Consider the following 23,515-nt stretch of genomic DNA (forward strand, 5'->3'; position numbering starts at 1 on the left):
CTTGCTGTCCGTCGGAGCCTGGTTCTGAACTATGTGCTGATTGCCTGTCTCTGGATCTCCCTACAATCTGCACTTGTCTATCCTGGTCCAGCTGAGGCAGGTTTCCTAATCAACCAGGGTATAAAGCCCTGCCTCACTATGAGGGATGTGTCAGTTCATTGTTCTGTGATTGTCCTGTCTTTGCCAAAGGTTCCTGTGTGCCTGTGTTTGTTTCAGCTACAAGACTGACCCCGGCTTCTGACCCTGGCTACGTTTATCGTTTACTCTGAATTCTGGAATCCTGGACCACGGCTATACTTTGACTATCCTTGGCAAATCCCTATCTAGCCCCCGTGCACAGACTCACAGCCCAGGTAGTGTCTTACCTTATTACCGTGGGCTGTGTGTACCTGCAAGGGTGAGCTTACAAATCTGCAAAATGGACTCCACTCAAGGTAAGCCCTCACATAATGAACTGACCAATAACATGGAGTCTGCAGACTTGTACAAAATGCTCACCTCCCTGGCTCTGCAAGTCTCCAGCCTGGGCCATACCATTCTGGAACTACAGCAAGAAGCTCAAGTACTTAAAGGGACAGCACGCCCAGCCCCGGAACCAGCATGTCCTGAGTCGTTTGTTGTTATGCCAGAGAAATTTGATGGTAGCCGTGCACCCTTTTTGTTTTTTAAGATGGATTGCGAGCTGCTGTTTGCTCTTAAACCTAGGACCTATGCCACGGACTATGTTAAGGTTTGCGCTTCCATCAACTTGCTAACAGGGCAAATCAAATCATGGGCTCATCTGCTGTTGCAGGAAAAGAGTCCAGTCTTGGACAGCTGGGAAACTTTCATGTCTGCTCTGGACTCCTGTCTCCAAGAGGACCAGCGCTCCCAGGTCTGCTCTCAGTTCACGTGGCCTACCGGTATTCAGGGACAGAAATATTCCATACAGACACAACACCAAGCCAGCCCAGTATGTGCCAACCTATGAAGCTCTGTATGTGCCCAGCCATGAAGCTCCAACTCCACAAAGCCTTGACGCTTCTGTGGATGCACACACGCCTACCTTGGAGGATGTGGAACCCATGCAGATCGGGGCCATCCGGTCCGGGCTATCTAAGGTAGAAAAAGAGCGGAGGAGAGGCTATGGACTTTGTTTTTATTGTGGTGTTAGCGGGCACTTTATATCTCTCTGCCCAACTCGCCCACCTCGGCCAAAGGTTCTTCAGGTGGGTACTATTGGGAGTTTTTTTTCTACCCCAGAATCTTTGCCTGCTATGCAGCTTGAAGTTCCTTTGCCCCAGTCTGACATTCCGGTGACTACTGTCCATTCCGATGCACCTGTTCTTCAGCTTGCTGTACCTACCTTCCCAGTTAAAGTTCCAGCTCCAGTGTCCCCAGTTTCCCGCTCCAGTGTCCCCGGCTCCAGTGTCCCCGGCTCCAGTGTCCCTGGCTCCAGTGTCCCCGGCTCCAGTGTCTCCAGTTCCTGTTCCTGTGTCTCCAGTTCCAGTTCCTGTGTCTCCAGTTCCAGTTCCTGTGTCTCCAGTTCCTGTGTCTCCAGTTCCAGTTCATGTGTCTCCAGTTCCAGTTCCTGTGTCTCCAGTTCCAGTTCCTGTGTCCCCAAGTGAAGTTCTTCCCCCCGACTGCACATATGCCTCGAATGGTACCATGGTCCATAAACAGGATCTAGTAGTGTTTGAACGAGCTTTACTTGCAGTAAGTGCACCCCCTACCAGAACTTCAAAAGCAACGAAGTCCAAAAATAAAAATAAATAGTCTTCGGACTCTGTGGCTTTGTTTCCCCATGGTGTGGCTACTCTAGTGAAGAGGGTGGTTTGGACGTTACAGACTGTGCCTATGAGGAAGCTCCTTTAAACGCCCGGAGGGCATTTTTAAGGGGGGGAACTGTCACGGTCGCTACGGTGCCAAACGGACAGCGAGGCGTGGTCGCACCCCAGGTGGCTCTGGGTTTAATTGAACCCACGACCTCCCCGTTGCTGCTCCGGGTCTTTGCCTCTGAGCCACTTCTCAGTTGATATTCTGCTTGCTGTCCGTCGGAGCCTGGTTCTGAACTATGTGCTGATTGCCTGTCTCTGGATCTCCCTACAATCTGCACTTGTCTATCCTGGTCCAGCTGAGGCAGGTTTCCTAATCAACCAGGGTATAAAGCCCTGCCTCACTATGAGGGATGTGTCAGTTCATTGTTCTGTGATTGTCCTGTCTTTGCCAAAGGTTCCTGTGTGCCTGTGTTTGTTTCAGCTACAAGACTGACCCCAGCTTCTGACCCTGGCTACGTTTATCGTTTACTCTGAATTCTGGAAACCTGGACCACGGCTATACTTTGACTATCCTTGGCAAATCCCTATCTAGCCCCCGTGCACAGACTCACAGCCCAGGTAGTGTCTTACCTTATTACCGTGGGCTGTGTGTACCTGCAAGGGTGAGCTTACACTCTGCAAAATGGACTCCACTCAAGGTAAGCCCTAACAATCGGCCTGTTTCTGCTGAACCAGCCAAGATTCGAACCATCTATGGCCGGCCTTAGGTATAGAAGCAAGTAGACGCAGCAAGATGACTTAATCTGACATGTGTTTGAGATGCTTCTGGATTGCTTTTGACTTGCATTAGTTTGTTTTATAAAATGGTTCAACTATCGGCCTGTTTCTGCTGAACCGGCTGAGATTCGAACCATCTATAGCAGGCCTTAGTGATAGAAGCAAGTAGACGCAGGAAGATGACTTTTTTTTTTTTTAAGTGTATTTTTTTTTGTGCGTGTACTCGAGAGAGGAGCCGGACTGCAGGAGTTGGGAGTAGGCAGGCCTCCCCCAGAGGCAATCTGCCACCTTTCTCCATGCCCCGGGTGGCAATGGCGGTCCTCCCACACAGCCCGCCCTACCTGCTCCGCTTTGAAGCCCAACAGGGCAGAGGGACTCCCTATAAGGGAGTGAGAGGATCTAGCCCGTTCAACCAGCCCCGTTAGTCCTTCGCCTCTCTTTTTTTTTTTAGAGAGACCGCGTGGTCAAAGTGCGTGCATGTTAACCCAATTTCGAGTGAGTGTAGGTGTGGTGGTTTTTGTGGGAGGGGGGTGGACATACTAAGCGCAGGCTTACCTCGCATAGCACACCCACCGGGAGCCGGGCTGAGACCACCAAACTCAATTCACATGTAGCCGAGACCGGGATCCGAACCCCTAGCTGCAGAGGTGAATGGCTTGCATTTGTTTGTTTTATAAAATGGTTCAAATATCGGCCTGTTTCTGCTGAACCGGCTGAGATTCGAACCATCTATAGCCGGCCTTAGTGATAGAAGTAAGTAGACGCAGGAAGATGACTAAGGCTGCATTCACATCTAGGCAGACAAAATCGCGGCGTTTTGTCCCGCAAATTGCGGTGACAAATAGCGGCGATTGTCCGCCTAGATGTGCCCCTAGATTGTCCCCCTATGGAGATGGTTCCCATCTCCTATGCCGAACGCCGAAAGCCGCCTGAAAAAAAGGTCCGGGACTTTTTTTCAGGAGGCAGGCGTTCGGCGTGGAGATGTGAACCATCTCCATAGAGGGCAATGTTAAATCATCCCTCTGGCGTCTCAGGGCGGCAGCGGCGTCACACTACAGGCGACAAAACGCCTAGGTGTGAATGGGCTCTTAGGCTGACATGTGTCTGAGATGCTTCTGAGTTGCTTTTGACTTGCATTTGTTTTATAAAGGCATGTCAGAAGCAAAAAAATCAAATGTTTATAAACACAACCCTGAGACCCGGTTCACACAGGGGCGACCTGGGATCCGACTTGAAGTTGCCCCAAGTTGTCCCAAGTCGCGTGGTTGAGAAAATCAATGAAAGTGAATGGAGCCATCTTAATACACACTACTGAAGTCGCTCCGACTTCAGAAAAAGTTCCTGTACCATTTCAATCCGACTTGTAGGCAACTTGTACCCATTGATTTCAATGAAAGTTGCCTCAGAAGTCTGATCACTGTCTTAACTGAAGCAACAATACAGGAAGATAACATACATTTCTCAGCCAAACCTCACCCTCCCTCCCAGAGAGCTGATTGTTGTTTGATTGGCCACTGAAAAGCCTCCTGTCCTGGAGGCAAATTGAAGTAGCCTTGTACTGTCCTGGAGGCAACTTGAAGTTGCCTTGTAAGTTGCCTGATGATTCATACTCAAGTCGTGTCCAAGTTGCCTCCCAAAGTCGTGCTAGAAGTCGTGTTGCCCCTGTGTGAACCGTCTCTGAGGAGGAATCGTGTAAATGCTTCTATCAAAGTGATCACAGGGCTACATCCTGCATGTTTATTTGGCACAGCCAGCACATGGAGGTTAGTAATGTTACCCCAGGCATCGTATTCAAAAAACACTGTTAGGATGTCTCTCCAAATGCCTAGTAGTGTGTAGGACAGTCACTAGAAAGTGTTTATCTGTATCAATGTTAGGCTAAGACCATCCATACATTGTGCAATGGTATTCATAATTGGGAAGCATATGAGAGGTAATGATGCAATTAAAGCCCTTGAAAATCAGTTAGCAGGAGAAGAGTTTAAATCTTGTATATGAAGCTGAAATGCTAACAACAGTAGAAATAATATACAGATACTGGATCTGTAGTTGAATCTGAAAAAGGTACAATCTGGGCATGGTCTGACTAAGTTATTTGTAGCATAGCTCCCAGCTGTCCCTGATTTCGAGGGACTGTCCCTGATTTGGAACAAAGTCCCTCTTTCCTCATTTGTCCCCCACTTTGGTCTAATCTATATAGTATATATAAAATGCACTATTTAACTTTTCCCAGTGCTAAACCTTTCAGCCGAATTCTAAAATGTTGCATTGGAAAATTTCAAAAACCAGTATAAAGCACCAGTAGTGGTAGAAAAAAGTCCTTGTGGGTTTTACTAATATTTTTATACTAATACTTTTGCTGATAGGTATCCCTCATGCCCATCTCAAAAAGGTATGCTTGTACAGATGTGATGAGTCTCCCGATCAGGCTGAATATGGTTAATGGATCTTGCACACGAATGCTGACCAATCTCCAAAGGAACAATTGGTTTGGCAATGTAAACGCCTGGGCTGATTACTACTTTACTTCATTGTAATAAAAAAATGACAATTTTTAACTGGAACCACTCTAATCACCCCTCCTCCAGTAACTGCACAGGATCATTCACTCATGCACACCATTTCTGTTGCTGTCTGATTTTGTTTCGCAAATGTGGTTGAATCATGCATGCATGCACATCCAGCAACCAAGCTTATGGATTGACACAGCAATTTAAAATTTCCCAATACAAAAAAAAAAATTACATCCTCAGAACAACTTTAATTCAGACGGTGAAATGTGGTATATATATATTTTTACCATAGCAACGTTAAGATGTAAAATAAATTGTATCTTAAAATAAGCAATACATTGTAAATGTTGTGACAAGTTTATGTAATTGGAAGTTGTAGGCCCCATACACACGAGAGGATTTATCCGCAGATACGGTCCAGCGGACCGTATCCGCGGATAAATCCTCTCGAGGATTTCAGAAGATTTCTATGCGATGGCGTGTACACACCATTGCATTGAAATCCCCGCTGAAATCCTCTGCCGATGACGTGTCGCGCCGTCGCCGCTATTATGACGCGGCGACGGGCGCGACGCTGTCATATAAGGAATTCCACGCATGCGTCAAATCATTACGACGCGTGCGGGGAATCCCTTTAGACGGATGGATCCGGTAAGTCTGTACAGACGAGCGGATCCATCCGTTGGAATGGATTCCAGCAGATGGATTTGTTGAGCATGTCAGCAAATATCCATCTGCTGGAAATCCATCCCAGAGGAGATTTATCTCCGGATAAATATCCGACGGAGTGTACACACCATAGAATCTATCCGCAGAAACCCATTTGATGGGATTTATCTGCGGATAGATTCTATGGTGTGTATGGGGCCGGAGAGTTGTATTTGAACAGGTCTCTGGATTGTAGGGATAGCATTTCCAATAGTATGTATATACACTGTACAATATATACCCATTACTAGGAGCTCCCACTGAAGAACACATACCCAGGCATAAGATAATATACCTTGAGGATATTTATCAATTCTGTCCCACAGTATGCAATGCTAAACAGGAGGAGCAGTGAAACAGCTTATGAGACATATTTGCTGTAAGATTGCCGTTTAATACATTTATTCCTCCCTCTGCTGCACTAATGTAGCACTGTTGCAACATAAAACCTGCCTTTGACCATTTTGTAATTGCGCATGTGTTTTTTTAGTAAAAATCTGTTACCGACTGATTTGTCTCAGTAAGCTTCCCGGGATTCCAGACACAGGGGTCATAAATAGTAATACACTGTCACATGTAGTTTTCTAAATGATAGGCAGCCTGATTTGCAAAAGATGTGTACCTACATTTCAAGATAATTTGCTTGATAAATGTCCCACACACAGCCAGTCACATATTTTTAGACAGGCTTTATCAAAAGCTCTAATTCACATATAGTACACATAGGGTAGAAGGGTCTTCTTTACACAACACATACTAATACAGTCACTACTGAAGAGTGGAGTATTTGGGAGAAGTATATTTAATTGCAAAGGTAATTTGTATTGATCACTAACAGTGTCATTTCACCAACATTTGCTTGCATAGTGACAACAACTGTTACAAAGTTACAGTCACCTGACTTTTAACATGTAACCCAGATTTGGGTGGTCTAAGACAGAGCAGTTGTATTACATAGCATTATGAAGTTGAAACTTAATAATATTACTTGTAAAAGGTGAATGGGAGCGGAATTCCAACCACTGCCATTCATAAAGAATTTGAATCTTTACACATACAATCTTTTACATACAATAAAATTTGACATATACTGTTTTGTTAAATAAAAAAATTAAACACTGCATAATATACAAAAACATGTACAACAGAGCAAACACTTTGTTTAAAACAGTTCATATTCAAAGAACCATAGACTGTCTTCTTTAGGCATTCTCAGAGACAGGCATATATATGGATTATTTTACTTTAAAAATAGCTATGATAGGTAAGGGAAAGACAGCTGAGATTGTGTGTGAATTCCAATTTACAGTGTATTCAGTCTCATTATCTAAGACGTAGCCATATTGCCACCACCTCCATCTTATATGATCAGTGTGGTACTGATTATAACATTGATTAGGCGGAAGGCCCCATGATATTGTGCGGGATAGGAAAGGTGGAGAGGTGCATGCGGGGCATTCAGCTGAGCTGACAATATGAAACTGATACTATTTCTGCATGTCACACTGCAGCAGAAGCACTATGGAGGGGTCACTCTTTGCTGCCTCTTTAAACTCTTCCAAGGTTATTTGGTCATCTCTGTCCTTGTCCATCTTTTTGAAGATTTTATCAACTCTCTGTTGTGGAGTTAGGCCATCTTGATTCATGCGCATCATAATCACAGTACCCACCATCTTATATATCGCCTAAAAGAGAAAAAAAAGATATCGACTTTTTATTAAAGCAGGACTCAAGGCCAGTGTAAAAGATACAGCTATGTATTCAAAAATAGAGAATTGGTTTTACAGTACTTCTAAATGCAACCTGGGTAAGGACCTTCCTTTGACTTGGTTTCAGCCTCTTACCATTACCCATACAGCAGCACTAAAGGCCCAGAGGAGGGAAGAACAGCCCTTGGAGCTAGCGAGTTAATAATGAACATGTGGATGGGAGAAGAGAACAGAGGGATCACCACATTAGACGTCTGCGGCTCCTTTATTGTCCAATCAACAGGCTGGAGTAGAGACAGCACACCACTGTATTCCTTAAATATAAAAAGTGTCATCCACCTTGCTGTTTTGGGCTGTATAAATGTAAAAAAACAATTTTTTTTTCACGTGTAAACATCTGACTTATATGTACTGTATTTTATCTGTGTATTTACGGTAGTTGTTTGCCTGAAATGTACCTTTATTACCATTTATATTAAAATAGCAGGAGAAAGGACTGTGAGCTGCACACGTTTTTGCAGTTAATTTGTTAGCTAAATATTTTTGGACAGTTGTACTAAGTACCATTAGGTCAGCTGGTACTGGCTAACAAAGTAGATTGTTTTAAAAAAGGCCTGGATTTTTTCCTAAATGCACATAATATAACTGGATGTAAAGTTTATTCAGGAAATATCTGATTGCCTGTTGGGGATCAGGAATACATTTTATTCCCTGCTAGAGCAAATTGGATAATGCTTTATTGTTTGTTTTTTGCCATCCTCTGGATCAACTGTGGGTATAGTATTGTACATATGGAGGTTTTTCTTTCTATGTTAGTTGAATTGGATAGACTTTTGTCTATTTTCAACCAGATTAACTACGTCATCAAATACACCCAATATTTCACCCCGTAAGGTTTACAGGGCTATAATGATATAGGCACATTTCCACATATTTGGTGGACATGCCCATGGAGCACATTCTTTGGTGGAACACCTATCGAATGTTAAGTATGCATTTCAAAATTTCACTGAAGACCTATCAGAAACATTACTCCTTAATACAGATGAGCTCAGGCGCGTTTGCAACCCCACATGCCCACGCCTGCCAGGAAACTAACACTCTGCAGCGTTAAAGGAACACTAAAGGCAAAAATGTTTTTTTTTTTAAAATAACAAACATGTTATACTTACCTCCACTATGCAGCTCGTTTTGCACAGAGTGTCCCCGAATCCTGTCTTCTGGGGTCCCTCGGCAGCTGTCTCGGCTCCTCCTCGCAAAAGCTTTCCACCTTAATGCGAGCGAGCTTGCATGGTGGAAAGCTTTTGCGGACGCGCTCCCATGATACAGTGGCGGGCATAGCTGCCAATGGCTGCGCTGCTATCAATGCGTCCAGCCTAGCCAATCAACGGCCAGGCTGGGAACCGAAGAGGATCACGAGGCTGCGCGCGGGACTTTCGAGGGGTGAGGAAAGTAAAACGGGGGTTCAGGGGGGGCTGGTACCGTCGGATGTTTTTTCACCTTAATGCATAGGATGCATTAAGGTGAAAAAAACATTTACCTTTACAACTCCTTTAATCACAGGTAGTGAGATATTTCTCGATCTGTGCAACTGCGGATCGGGAAATGTCTCACTGCCTGTGATTAGTGCTGGGGAGTGTCAGCTTCCTGACGGGCATGTGCACATGGAGTTGTGAACACGTCTGAGCTCATCCTTACTCCTTAAGCGACCAGAGTGAATCGTGCACTGTCAGTATAAGCTAATAACATTCAGCAAGCAGACTATACCAAAAGCATGGAAATCTTCTAACTTGGATCCAAAAGAAGTCAGGCCAAGAGTATTGTGGATAATGTCCAATAATAAAATGAAAGCCATTTTGAATGATAAAAGCTCCGTAAAGAAGAAATCGCTATCCATACTTCCTTTTTTTGAAGCCGATCCAGTCCTACTGGGCTGCCAGCTGTGGCTTCGCTGTGGAGGTGGGTGCAGTGTAGGCAGCCGACAACAGAAGCCCCATAGTAACTCTATGGGTGACGTCACTTCCCATTTATTTCCAAGCCATTGTTGGGTGTTTCCTCTGCAGAGCTTCTGCCGCTGGAGACCGACCGGAGTGGCTTCAAAAAAGGTATGTATAATGATTTCTTCTTTACAGGGCTAGATAGGTTAGTCTTAGATCAAGGATGCATGTAGATTTAGAGATTTTAGTGTTATGCCGCATACACACGATCAGGAATTCCGACAAGAAAAGTTGTGAGCTTGTGGTCGGAAATTCAGACCGTGTGTAGTCCCCATCTGACTTTTTCTGTCGGAATTTCCAACAGCAAAAATTTGAGAGCTGGTTCTCAAATTTTCAGATGGGAAAAGTTCTTGTCGGAAATTCTGATCGTCTGTATGCAATTCCCATGCTCAAAAACCCTACACATGCTCTGAATCAATTCGACGCATGCTCAGAATCATTGAACTTAATTTTTCTCGTCTCGTGGTAGTGTTGTACATCACCGTGTTCTTGACGTTCGGAATTTGGTGTGACCGTGTGTATGAAACACAAGTTTGAGCCAAAATTCAGTCGGAAAAAAAATCCATTAGGGTGGTGTAGCACCATCTACCCATAGGTAGGTTCACAATGAGAAGATCTGGGAGAAACATGACAGGAGTAGATGTAAAGCCAGAGGTAGAGACTGTGATGTTACTGGGTTTAGAGATAAGCTGCTGCAGCCAGTAGGGTTGGCAGAGCTTGTACAGGACTGAGTGGGACCAGTAGTCTACCAAGTTACAGCTAGCACAGAAAGTACTCTTTTCAGTGCTATTGGTTGCTACACCAAAGGGGACTGCAAATCCCTGCAAGCAAATGGCAAATCTTAAACTTAAACAGAGTGGGGTCTAACCATGTGCTAGCTGTGCGAGGAATCAACCATTACAGTAGAGAAAGCAGCGTTGACTCAAAAGTGATGTGCTGCAGGAGTATGGAGCTTTGGAGCCTGCAAGTACAGATACCAACTATCTTCTTCATCAGTTTGAATTCATTTATCTGGGCATCTCATGTTTCCCTTTTCTCATCCAAGTTAAATCCCTCAATAAATTACAAAAACAAGCTGATGGACTGTTCCATGTCTAGCAAAGTGTGTCTGGAAGTGAATGCAGGGCTGAGCAGGGTGACCGGTGGAACAATTAAACTTAGCGACTCCACAGGGGTACCACTACAGTGGACTTCTACTTTAATGCACTGGGCTTTCCATATTCCCTGTATTTACTTTTGTTAAAACCTCAAAAAATCATTGAACAGAAATGTCTTCATGGCTAGAAAAGTTGTACTATACAACATATTACTAAAATATTTGAATCATTTCTGTATCCCAATTACTATGCTCTCCTAACAGTCTAGCTCAAACATACCTCAATTATCTCCAGCATCTCCAGTCTGGTGATCTTTCCATCCCCGTCTAAATCGTACATCTCAAAAGCCCAGTTTAGCTTTTGCTCAAAGCTTCCCCGTGATGTGACACTCAAAGCACAGATGAATTCCCGGAAATCAATGGTTCCATCCCCATTCTTGTCAAAAGTACGAAAGGCATGCTGTGCAAACTTGGAAGCATCACCGTAAGGGAAAAACTGTAGGAATAAAGTAACCAGAAATAAAGAAGTGGTAAATTTTATAGATTTTAAATAGTAAACGGAAAGCATAGAATATCTTTACAGAAAGTGAATATTTAACAGCTGTAGAGATCAATCAAGTTTTTGCGGTTCTTTATATAATAATTGTAAGAAATGCCTGCTACAATCTGACTGCTATGAGCAATACATCCATTTGTCCCGCTGCCCACATGTTTTTCACACTAGTCCATTTGCAAATTAATTTAGTTCTTAATTAGTACATTACAGTCGGGATATTAAAATTTTAGCTTTGCACTAAGTACACTTTTAGGATTGTTAATTAATTTTTACTTTCTTATTACTAAAAAAGCCACTTTGCACAAATGTTCCCTTTTATATTTTACCATGCTTACTTCTACCTTAGTGTGAACAATGGGCTGGATTCAAGAAGCAATTGCGCCTGTGTAACCATAGTTACACAGCGCAATTGCTTACTTGCCCCGGCGTAACGAATGCTCCTGATTCAGGAACCTCGTTACGCCGACTGCAGCCTAAGATATGCGCGGCATAAGGCTCTTATGCCCGCATATCTTAGGCTGCATTCTTGCGATGGCCGCTAGGTGGCGTTCCCGTTGTGCTCAGCGTATAGTATGAAAATTGCATACTAACGCCGATTCACAACGTTACGCGAGCCCTGCGTACGCAGTTTACGTTGTTTCCGTACGGCGGTTTTCGCGTAAGGCTGCCCCTGCTATTAGCAGGGGCAGCCAATGTTACGTATACCCGACGTTCCCGCGTCGCAAAATTTCAAATTTACGTAGTTTGCGTAAGTGATTCGTGAATGGCGCTGGACGCCATTCACGTTCACTTTGAAGCAAATGACGTCCTTGGGACGTCATTTGCCGCAATGCACGTCGGGAAAGTTTCCCGACGGAGCATGCGCTCTACAATCGGCGCGGGAACGCGCCTAATTTAAATGATTCCCGCCCCCTACGGGATCATTTAAATTGCGCGCGCTTACGCCGGGCATTTTGCTACTGCTCCGTGAATCAAGGGCAGCGCAGTAAATTTGCGGGGGCGCAGGGCAAAAACGTTGCCCTGCGCCTCCGTAAAAAAAACGCAAATCTACCTGAATCCAGCCCAATGTCTTTAGTAAGGCTTAGGAAACATAAAGGGAAACAGTATAACATTACAGGTGGGGTCAGTACATGGGTAATCAGGCACCGGAGACACAAGTAACAAGCAACCGGGAGCTCAGAGAACTGTGACGTTGCTCAGACAATGTGGGCTACACTGAGCATGTCTTATATAGGCAAGCAAACTAGGGGGCGAGCCAGGAAGTGATGAAAGGGAAGGAAATAAAAGCCCACAAAATAGTAGGTGACGCCCATAGGTGAGCACAGCCAAACCACATATGTGAAAGGAATCAGGGTAGAAAAAGCACTGCAGCAAGGAGGTAAGAATACACAGGCAGGAAACTGCAGGCTGACTTGTGGCATTAGAAGCAGTTTGGCTTTAAAAAAGAAGTGCAGGTTTAAAAAAAAAAAACATTTATACTCACCTAGGTGGATGCACCTAGGTCCTATGCTACATCTGTCCCCTGCCCCCTCAAAGACCGTTTTTGGTCTTCATGAGCAGAAAGCCATTGTATGTCAGTTGGCAGCTCTCTACTCTGCCCTCTAGCCCTGACTGGAGCGCAGGGCTGTGCAGGAGGTGGGAGTGGCTGGCTCAGGCTCTCAGCAGTGCGCCAGGAATCTAAGCGCATCCAGACATTATTGTTGTAATCCCTGCAGAGCCTGGACCGGCTCTTTGACATCAACTGACAGTTGGTTTTAGCCTTCTGTTGGCTGAATATGTCACAGGAGTGCAGAACTAAGTGCACTTCTGTGACCAACAGGAGAAGTATGGCCAAAAGAGCTTTGGTCATACTTCTCCTTTAAAGTATAACAGTTTATTGACTTCAAACAATAGAAAGAGACTAAAAATACAAGTCTTCTAAATACTTTGGGCCAGATTCACGTACGAGCGCGTAACTTTGTGTGGGTGTAGCGTATCCTATTTACGCTACGCCTCCGCAACTTGGACGGGTAATTGCAGTATTCACAAAGCACTTGCTCCGTAAGTTGCGGCGGCATAGCGTAAATTGGCCGGCGTAAGCCCGCCTAATTCAAAATAGGCTGGTAGGGGGCGTGTTGTATGTAAATGAATCGTGACCCCATGTAAATGACGCGCCTAACGAACGGCGCATGCGCGCGCATGATCAGTATCACGTCGAATTTACTCCATAAGATACGCCAGGCCCAATGCCTGTGACGTGAACGTAACCTACGCACAGCCCCATTCACGTACGACTTACGTAAACAACGTAAAAAGATACGCTTGCCGATGTCCATACTTTGCATTACCTACGCCTCATATAGCAGGGGTAACTTTACGCTGGACGTAAGCCTTACGTAAACGGTGTAGCGGCCGCAAGTACGTTTGTGAATCGGCGTATCTACCTAATTTACATATTCGACGCGTAAATCTACGGAAGCGACCCTTGCGGCCAGCGTAAATATTGCACCCAAGATACGACGGCGTAGGAGACTCGTATCTTGCCCAAATCTATGCGTAACTGATTCTAAGAATCAGGCGTATAGATACGACGGCTCACATTCGGACTTACGTGGAGATACGCCGTCGTAAGTCCGCTGTGAATCTGGCCCCTGAGGTTTATTCTGCATAGGAAGCTTATATTTTTCTAACTTTGCATTTTTATCACAATGCTGGCCAATAGATAAATAAATATCACACCAACATGTATGGTGAAGCCCAAGGAGTTTGACAGAATGACACACTTGACAGCACAAACACAACTCAAAGTTCTTGAATGAATGTGCAAACTCTTTTGTGGAAAAATGCATTCCTAATTAATGGATATTTAACAATACAGTTACAATATGTTCATGAATGTTAACAACATGATCACATATGTTTCAATGAGCAGGGTCCGCAAAACGCCAAAAAAGTACCTTAATATATAGCTGCTGAAACTCATCTAAGTTGAGAATGCCGGATGGACAGTCCTTCAGGAACCCTTTATACCAGTGCTTCAACTCTTGCTCTGAGAATTCTGTGCTCTGCACTAAGTCCTGTAGCATCTCTGGGGCCAGCTTACTGTTTTGTTTTCCCATGTCTGAAAGAAAATTTAAGTAAATGTTAATATATAACCTAGAAAAAGATGTTATAATTAGTATATAAATCAATTTTCCTATGCAACTGAACAATTCCTTTCTCGCCAAACATCCTTCTATTATTTTACACAATGGCATGATTGTTAGCTATTTTCTCTTCTAAATATTTATCGACATTAATGAAACTAGTCAGATAGATGGTGCCAAACGAGGTACCCACCCCCCCCCCCCAAAAAAAAAATTGAATGGGCAAAAAACTGTAGAGGAGGGGAGGGGGGAGACAGACAAGCGGAACTTCCCATTTTGGGTGAAGTTTAAGGGAGACAATGCCAATGGGCTTGAAGAACATGAAAATGGATTGCTGCCTTTTCTTAAAGCCTCAGTTTTGTTAATTATTTTAAATCAGCACAAGCATGGCTGGTGGCTGCTGTCCTAGTCATGAATAAGCTCTAGCAGCGTGGAATGCATGTACTGTGTTTCCTTGCACTCACAGGGCCAGATTCAGATACAATGGCGTATCTTTAGTTGGGCATAGCGTATCCTATTTACGCTATGCCGCCGCAACTTAGACAGGCAAGTGCAGTATTCACAAAGCACTTGCTCTGTAAGTTGCGGCAGCGTAGCGCAAATGGGCCGGCGTAAGCCCGCGTAATTCAAAGTAGGCTGGTAGGGGGCGTGTTGTATGGAAATGAATCGTGACCCCACGTAAATGACGTGCCTAACGAACGGCGCATGCGCGCATGCTCAGTATCACGTCGAATTTTCTCCCTAAATTACGCCGGCTCAATGCTTAGTCGACGTGAACGTAACCTACGCCCATCCCCATTCACGTACAACTTACGCAAACGACGTAAAATACGACACTGTTCCGACGTTTCCGACATCCATACCTTAACATGACTTATCCCTACTTTATGAGGGGTAAAGTTACGCCGGTCGCACGCCTTACGTAAACAGCGTATTTTAATACGCCGGGCGCAAGTACGTTCGTGAATCGGCGTATCTAGCTCATTTGCATATTCGACGCAGAAATATACGGAAGCGCCCCTAGCGGCCAACGTAAATATGCACCCCAAGATACGACGGCGTAGGAGACTTACGCCACTCGTATCTTGGCAACAGTGAGGCGTATCTGATTCTATGAATCAGTCGCAAAGATACGACGGCGCACATTCAGTCTTACGATGGCGTACTTACCTGGCAGGGGAGACACCATGATTATGAAGGTGGTTCTCCCAGGGCGAGGCTCGGCCATTGCACTCTGGCTGTGCTGACCGTGGTGTCTTCCCTGTCGCTTCTCGGCCTTTTGGCTAGGACTAGGTGTGGTATCTGTTCTTATAAGTTGTCAGCGGAGCGCTGAAGCGCCTCCTACATGGGGAGGGTGGATGCAATCCAATGACGTCATTGCACCTGGAAGGATGGTTTCAGCAGGGTCTACGCTGTGCTGCCCGACAGTTACTGGGGGCTGGCCCATGGTTGAGTCTGAGCCATCTGGAAGGGTGCTCCTGGTGAGGATGGGCGCTGCGCTTGGTCTTGGTCTTTTTGCCGAGTTCTAGTCTGGCCTTCTGGCTGGCTGGTGTAAGTGCTATCTCTGTCAGCGATCCGGTAGGAGGAGCTGGTAATGCCCTGTGGTGGGACGGGGTAGGACCATGCAAATCCGCCGGGTTGACGGAGGGTCTGGAGGGGCTAGTATTGGTGGAGGCTGCTAACTGGAGCGGCAGTTCTCCCCAAGAAAACCTTGAAGGGTTCTCTAGCTGGCAGGGGTGGAGGGCTGCACTGGCCGGTCGGGGGGTCGGATATGGAAGGAAAAGCCTATGGTGCATGTGCCCCTGGAGTGGCAGTCCAGGGGTATCTGAAGATCACTGTGTGTGAGGGACACATTGATTTAAGATACCATGGTCACTGCACCAGATACATGCTTTTTTTAGCACCTGCCTCCTGGGCCAGGCCTTTTGGCTAGGACCGGAGGAATTTTTTATTCCTAGCCGGAGGGCCTGGTCATTGTTGAACACAATGATCACTTCTTGCACTCTCCTCTTCACTATCCCTTTCCCCCACTTTCTTTTATTTAAGCCTATGTTTGTCACGTTTTTGTCTTATTTTTGTTTGTGCACGTTTTTGTTCAGTAGGGTGCCGGTCCTCGGGCCAGCCCTGAACGTCTTGGGAGTAGGTGGACATGGCCTTCTGGCTTAGTTCACTTGCTCTCATGGGGTCTCCCTTCGGGGGAGCCCCACCTAGTACTGGGAGGGTTCTGTTTCGGCAGTCCCTCCGAGGAAGTTGGGTCCGTGTCGGCTTCGGTTGCTCGGACCACAGTACCTCAGTCCCCGTCTGGAGCCTAACGCCCCGGGGGATCAGGGTTTGGGTCCCTTCTTAATAAATGTAAGTACCATCCTATGCGCTGATTATTAAAAAAAAAAAGAAAAATTGAAACTTGGGCTTTAATGGTAATAAAAGTCGCTTAGCATATTGTGACACAATAGAATATAAATATTTATTCATTCATCATCTTCAGTGCTGCTGAACGATCAATAATTTTCCACCCTGGCTGAGTCTAAATTGAGTCTCACTGATTGAAAGAGACATTTTTTAATGCGTATCTTTGTTTACTTAGTTTCTGATTTGATCAGTTTGATCAAATCACATATTGATTTTAAAAAAAAGGGAAGTGTATATGGCCACAATTAGACAATCAGATTTTAGAGTGTAACTCATGCCAAACCTAAAATATAAACGTACTGGGCTAGATTCAGAGACAGTTACGCCGGCGTATCAGTAGATACGCCGTCGTAACTCTGAATCTACGCTGACGTAAATTTAAGTGTATTCTGGAAACCAGATACGCTTAAATTAGGCTAAGATACGAGCGGCGTAAGTCTCCTACGCCGTCGTATCTTAGGGTGCAAATTTAGTCTGGCCGCTAGGTGGCGCTTCTGTTGTTTTCTGCGTCGAATATGCAAATGAGCAAGATACGCCGATTCACGAACGTATGTACGCCCGTCGCAATTAGTTACGCCGTTTACGGAAGACGTACGCTGGCGTAAAGATAAAGCTGCTCCGTAGGTGGCGCAGCCCATGCAAAGTATGGACGTCGGAACGAGCGTATCTTTTTACGTTGTTTGCGTAAGTCGTACGCGAATAGGGCTGTTGCGTAAATTACGTTCACGTCGTAGGCAGTGTTCGACGTATCTTAGGCATTCTATCCGACGCATGTGCACTGGGATTCTTTCACAGACGGCGCATGCGCCGTTCGTCAGAAACGTAATTTATGTGGGGTCATGTTTTATTTACATAAAACACGCCCACCTCTTGACAATTTGAATTCGGCGCGCTTATGCTGGCAGATTTACGCTACGCCGCCGCAACTTACGGAGCAAGTGCTTTGTGAATACTGCACTTGCCTCTCTAAATTGCGGCGGCGTAACGTAAATAACATACGCTACGCCCGCACAAATTTACGTCCCCCTACCTGAATCTAGCCCAATGTGTATATTTGTTGTGGCGCTACAGGACACCTCCCTTTATTTTCTTTTAAAATATGTGGATAACACTACAAAACTAAAGCTAAAGTCAAAACCTGTCAGTTTTTATAGCTGTATGTGTGCCGTTAGGGAGATTTACCCTCTCTATTTGTCCTGTATTCGATGATCATTCAAAGTAAAAGAAAATCCCCAATTTTTTTTGGGCTATAAACTGAAACGTAATAGAGGGGAAATCTTCTAAATAGTACACTAGTTCTGGTGATCTGGGGGTCCCCAAGAGGTTCCCTTAATTTGCAGGGATTTCCTCTCACTTCCTTTTTGGCTGTAGGACAGGAAATGAAGGGACATCTCCCCAATTGGACAAAAATGGCAAAAATAAACCTTAGAGAGGTTATAACCCTTCCTTACTCTAAAATCTAAAATGAATAAAGTTATACAAATGCTGCCAATCTGTATCCATCAATGCTGCCAATCAGTGCTGCCTGTCAGTGCCCATCAGTGCTGCCTATCACTGCCCATTACTTATTTAAAAAAAAAAAAAAAAAAAAATGTTGTTTGGGTACAGTGTTACATGACCGCGCAATTGTCATTCAAAATGCGACAGCACTAAAAGCTGAAAGTTGGCCTGGGCAGGAAAGGGGTAACAGTGTCCAGTACGCAAGTGGTTTAAGTGCTCTTGGAATAAAGTGCCGATTTCACACACCTCCTTGAGCCGCACTCACAAAAGCTCCAGGAACCCTTTTATAAAATAAATGGGTCAAATGCTCTCTGTTCACCACCACTGTTCCTCTCAGGGTTTATGCTCCTTTCCTGCTGGTACTGGAACTGTGTAATCTGTCCAGGGTACCGAGATAGTCTATTGCCCCCCTTTTTTTCCCCCTTTATTTTTGCTTTGGAGACTTTTCGTGGGGGATTGGCTCCATGCACTCATTTATTATTGCTATTTGGATGATGGTATCCCCAATTCTCTACCCTTTAGTTAGTCTTATTGCTAATCTATCCATTTATGTTGAGGGTAAGGGCCGGTTCACACTGGTGCGACATGCGCTCTGACTTCAAGAGCACAAGTCACATGACATGTCAAAATTAATGGTTCCCTATGAGAGCCACTTTAACTGGTCCCCCGTGTGTTCGTCCGACTTTGAAAATGCCTCCTGCATTTCTTTGGTCCGACTTGGGCACGATTTTAGCCCATCATCTTAACTGATCCGACTTGTGCTCTGAGGGTCTTCAGCGGGAACCCTACGCCAAAATAAAATAAAAATGGCGTGGAGTCCCCCCAAGACCATACGAAACACTTCGATCCGGTATGGATCTTGAAGGGAAACCCCACAAACCCCAAAATCCATACAAGACCTTGATCCAAGCATGCAGCCCAGTAGGTCAGGAAAGGGGGAGATGATGTGCGAGCGCCCCCCCCTGGACAATACCAGGCAACATGCCCTCAACATGGGGAGGTGAGTGCTTTGGGGCAGGGGGACTGTTCCTCTTATCCCTCCGCTACTTCTCCCAGTTTTTCTCAGCCCACTTCTTCTCCGGTCCTCCCCCGAGGCTGGTGCCAGCTGTTATGTCAGGTCCGGTGTCAGACATTTCTTATATAGCCATGGGGTTCCCCTGATGAAGTCACGAGGTACGTGACGTAACGCCGTAGGGAGTCGAGACCGAGCAATACCCTCACAAGCCGGAGGCCATTGGACGTAAGGCGGTAGTACGATCGCCCCGTTCCTACATTGCACAAACGAATGTTTGTACGTTTTATCCTTATTCTTGTGTACTATCCGTTTTGGTGCAATAAACTTTCTTTGGATCCATAACTTACTACACCATTGGAGGCATATGTTCTTTTCTCTACTAACACATTGCATCCCTGATTCTGGATTATTGAGCCTGGATCCATCGGAGGCACACAGCAGTTCAAGCAGCCTGAGTGATCACTCCTGGGACAAGCGAGACCAGAGCTCTGGAGAGACAGCACTATATGCCTGTATATAGCACCTTCAAGGTAAGGGTACTACGGTACCTGTGTGGATATAAAACCATTGTCTGAGTGAAGAAGTCAGAAGTTCTGAACATCATTTCATCATTTTCTTAGAGACTGTCTTATCATCACTTTATTTTGATTTTTGGTTTTTCATTACCATTTTGTGCACATCTCTGTGCTCACAGATGCATTTAGGTGCATAGAGGTTCACACCTTTGCATCATTCATAGTTGGGACTCACTCTGTATACACCTGAGTATAGTCACTTTTTCTATTTGAGCACAATACGTTTGATGTATATACCTTTGTTGTGATTCACATCACATATTTGAAGCGCTTATCATTTACTTTATTTTATTTATACCTTTTGTGTTATGTGAACACCTTTAGATACAGCTGCCTCAGATATACCACTATTTACTTTATTATCATATTTGCTTACTCACAGTAGCGCAAAGAATTTTTCATATATTATAGCCATGGGGCATAGCTATCCGGGCCCTGTCACAAGGGGTGGGGTCTCTGGGTGATGTCATCGGATGGGCACGCCCAATGAATATAAAACTTTGGACACAACATCGGAGCCAGCGTCAAAGGAAGACCAGGTCAACAGAGAAAGAAGTAATCACAGAGGGAGAAGAACCAAGAGAAGAAGCGAAACAGAGAAGAACCAGGAGAGGAAGCGGAGGGAAAAGACGTGGAGGAAGAAGTAAAGAGAGAAGAACTGGAGGGAGAAGAACCGGAGGGAGAAGCCTAGAGGAAGAAGACATGGAGCTAAAACAAGGGGCATTCTTCATTTTTAATAAAGGACCATCTATTGTTTTTTGAAACACTACACTTGTTTTTTTTGGTGAATGGGGGGGGGGGGGGTGGATCTGGGGGCCCCCTTGTCAAAGAGGGCTTTAAATTCCGATAAGCCCCTTGCCTGCAGAGCCCCAATGTCATGGATATGCAATAATGTCTGGCAGCTTACCTGTCTCTCCATGAGTTCATTAGAGGCCAGACTCTTATCTGGCTGCCTTTATCATCTCTCCTCCCTGTATGGCTCCATCCAGGCCATCCCAGGAACTCTATATTAACCACTGCACTGCTGGTCTGTTTTGCTGATAAACATTGTTTGTTAGTATTGTGTTCCTGCTTGCCGTGTGCTACGTTATCTCTGTGTACCGACTTTGGCTTGTCTCCGACTACTCCTGTTTGCCTGTGACCCTGATCCTTGGCCTGTCCCTTGGTTATCCTTGTCTGCTTGTTGCCCCGACCTTGGCTTACCCTTCACTATCTCTTGTGTCCTTAGTGGCTGCTTCCCCTCTCTCCCTACGGAGCGTGACCTAGGGGACTCCGGGGGCCGCGACTTAGATCCAGTTGCAGCGAAGGCCATCCTCACCACTAGAGGCTCTGGTGAATACCAACTGGATCTTAGACTCTTGGGCTCAAGCTTCCTGCAGGATCCCTGTTTGAGTCCCAGCGAACCTCTCCTCCATATCCACTCTGTGGTCCATCCGCAGCAGTCTGCTATAGGGTTCACTACCTTGTGGTGCACCCCTGACTCCATCGGGTGCACTTGTCATCTGGCCACAGGTGACCTGACACCCAAAACCACCGTCCAGGGTTGTTGGGAAGAGGCGCTTTGTCCCCATCAACATGGGGACTAGGTGCTTTGGGGTAGGGGGAGCAGGTGTTGAGGGCATGTGGTCTGGTATGGTCCAGGAGGGGGGAACTAGCTCATCCCCCTCTCTTTTCTGACCTACCGTTCTGCATGCTCAGATAAGGGTCTGGTATGGATTTTGGGTGGGACCGCAGTACTTTTTTTTTTTTGGGCGTGGGATTTCCTTTCAAAATTCATACCGAAGTCTGGTATGGTTTTGGGGGGGGGGGATTTCATGCCGTGTTTTTTTTTTGGCGTGGGGTTCACCCCTTAAGATTTATACCAGACTCAAAGGGCCTGGTATGGTCAGATTAAAGTCATATCCTGTTCAATAAAGTCCCATGGAAGTCGAACATGAAGTGGCAGGGTAAAGTTAGATCGGAAGGTGTACAACTTTTGTGTCGGATCAGTGTGAACATGAGGCTTATATAGACTTTGGTGACCTAAGCCTATACCTTCACTTGTACATTTTCTTTCAGATATTTCTGCCTTTCTTGATATGGCTTGGACTTTTGGACTACTGTTTGGTGCAAACACTATATACCCGAGAATATTCTCCCATGGGCCGGCAGGCACGGAAAGCTATCGACTCTCCAGTGTATACCTCTGAATCTTGTCCTTTTCCTTTTTAGGGTAAGAAACTTTACAATATCAATTGATATGGGCTGTGTTTTTAATTTTTATTTGGTTTACATCATACATGAGGAATGTATAAAACTATATGAAATATATATATATTTTCTTTTTGGTTGGTACTCACAAATTTGTGTATATCATGTAAAATGTGATCATTCCTGTACCTGTAAAATGTCAATGTGATAGCTTATTTTGTTTGTTTATTGCTTTCTCTATTCTCATTATAGACTTGTTTTTATGATTGTGAACAAGCTCTCTGAACATACAAAAACCTTTGCGTGTACTGAAGAAGCGGCATATCAGGAAAAAGCGTAGACCTCATTTTGAAGGACACAGATAACTTACCTTATTCCCCAGTACACACGGCCGGGATTTCCAACAGGAAAAAAGAGAGCCAGTTCTCTTTTTTTTGCTGCCCATTTTTGGCAGTTTTCCCATCGCAAAGACTGCGGTGGAGCATACACACGGTCGGAATTCCCGGCCAAAAGCTCTCATCGCCGGCTGTGTGTATGGGGCATTAGATGTATTTAATGTTCATATGGTTTTAAACTGTATTTAATAAAATTGTGTATTTTTTATTAACTTATATGTTTTGTTGAATCATACATAAATGACTCTAGGAGTATATCTAAAGTCCCAAAACCTCCCTTACCTTCCCTTTACTATACATATCAGGATGATACCCTAAATCACTCTACTAGTGTATGTGTAAAATGTTTACTCAATTCCACACTTACTTTTTTACTTAATTTACTCACTCAGTCACTATGAGATCATTTTTTGGTATTCCGCAAAGTACTTGTTGAGTTTCTATGCTGAGCATTTCCTCCCTATCACATCTGAGCAGCCCATGTGACTATAAAGTCACACATGTGGGTGTATACACAGTGGTAAATGACCGCCCACTCCCTCCCTCCTCCTCCAAGCCAACTAACCAGCTAAACACAATGAAAGGCGGTATATTACATATAAATTAACCCAGGGCTTTTTTTCAGGGGGAACTTGGTGGAACTCAGTTCCACTACCTCTGGCTCAGACCCATGGGGCGGGGGGGCTGCTCACCACAATCACTTGTAAACACATAAGTCTGGTTACAAGTGACAACTCTGCACTCTGTGTGTAACCCCCCTGAACTCTGCACTCCGTATGTAATGCAATCCTGGTATTTAATGCCCCTTTAAGACCCTCCTACTGTTCATGAAATTTGACTAACCACACCCACTATTTGATGTGATTTGGAGGGTGTGTTTGGGTGGAGGGGTTTTGGGGGGTTGTGGTTGAGTTCCAGCACTTATTGTTTGAGAAAAAAAAAGCCCTGGATTAACCTGTTGCGAACCAGCCGCTGTCATTATATGGCGGCATGTTGGCACAGCTGCGAAAACCACCGCATGTGTACTTCGGCCGCTTTAAGAGCTGTGGGAGGCGCGCGTGCACCCGTGGTGTGACGCCAGAGCTGATGCACATGGCCACCTACGATCGTGCCACAGAGAGCCAGAATGAGGATCTGTCAATGTAAACAGACAGATTCCTGTTTAGACAGGGGAGGAGAGAGAGATCTGCTGT

General features: G+C 45.1%; 1 protein-coding gene and 1 pseudogene across 1 annotated transcript in view; one reads left to right on the forward strand and one right to left on the reverse strand.

Annotated features, from left to right (window-relative positions):
- Positions 1-6,539: 6,539 nt before the first annotated feature.
- Positions 6,540-23,515, reverse strand: part of HPCAL4 (hippocalcin like 4) — a 53,987-nt gene continuing 37,011 nt past the window's right edge. The window contains exons 2-4 of the mRNA XM_040336968.1: positions 14,050-14,213; positions 10,838-11,053; positions 6,540-7,440 (exon numbers count right to left, since the gene is read on the reverse strand). Of these exons, the coding sequence (XP_040192902.1) occupies positions 7,243-7,440; positions 10,838-11,053; positions 14,050-14,211 (576 nt within the window). The 5' untranslated portion in view covers positions 14,212-14,213 and the 3' untranslated portion in view covers positions 6,540-7,242. The remainder of the gene's footprint in view (positions 7,441-10,837; positions 11,054-14,049; positions 14,214-23,515) is intronic.
- LOC120929846 lies at positions 15,401-15,577 on the forward strand (annotated as a pseudogene).

Source organism: Rana temporaria, chromosome 2, assembly GCF_905171775.1.
Source record: "Rana temporaria chromosome 2, aRanTem1.1, whole genome shotgun sequence".
Classification (NCBI taxonomy): domain Eukaryota; kingdom Metazoa; phylum Chordata; class Amphibia; order Anura; family Ranidae; genus Rana; species Rana temporaria.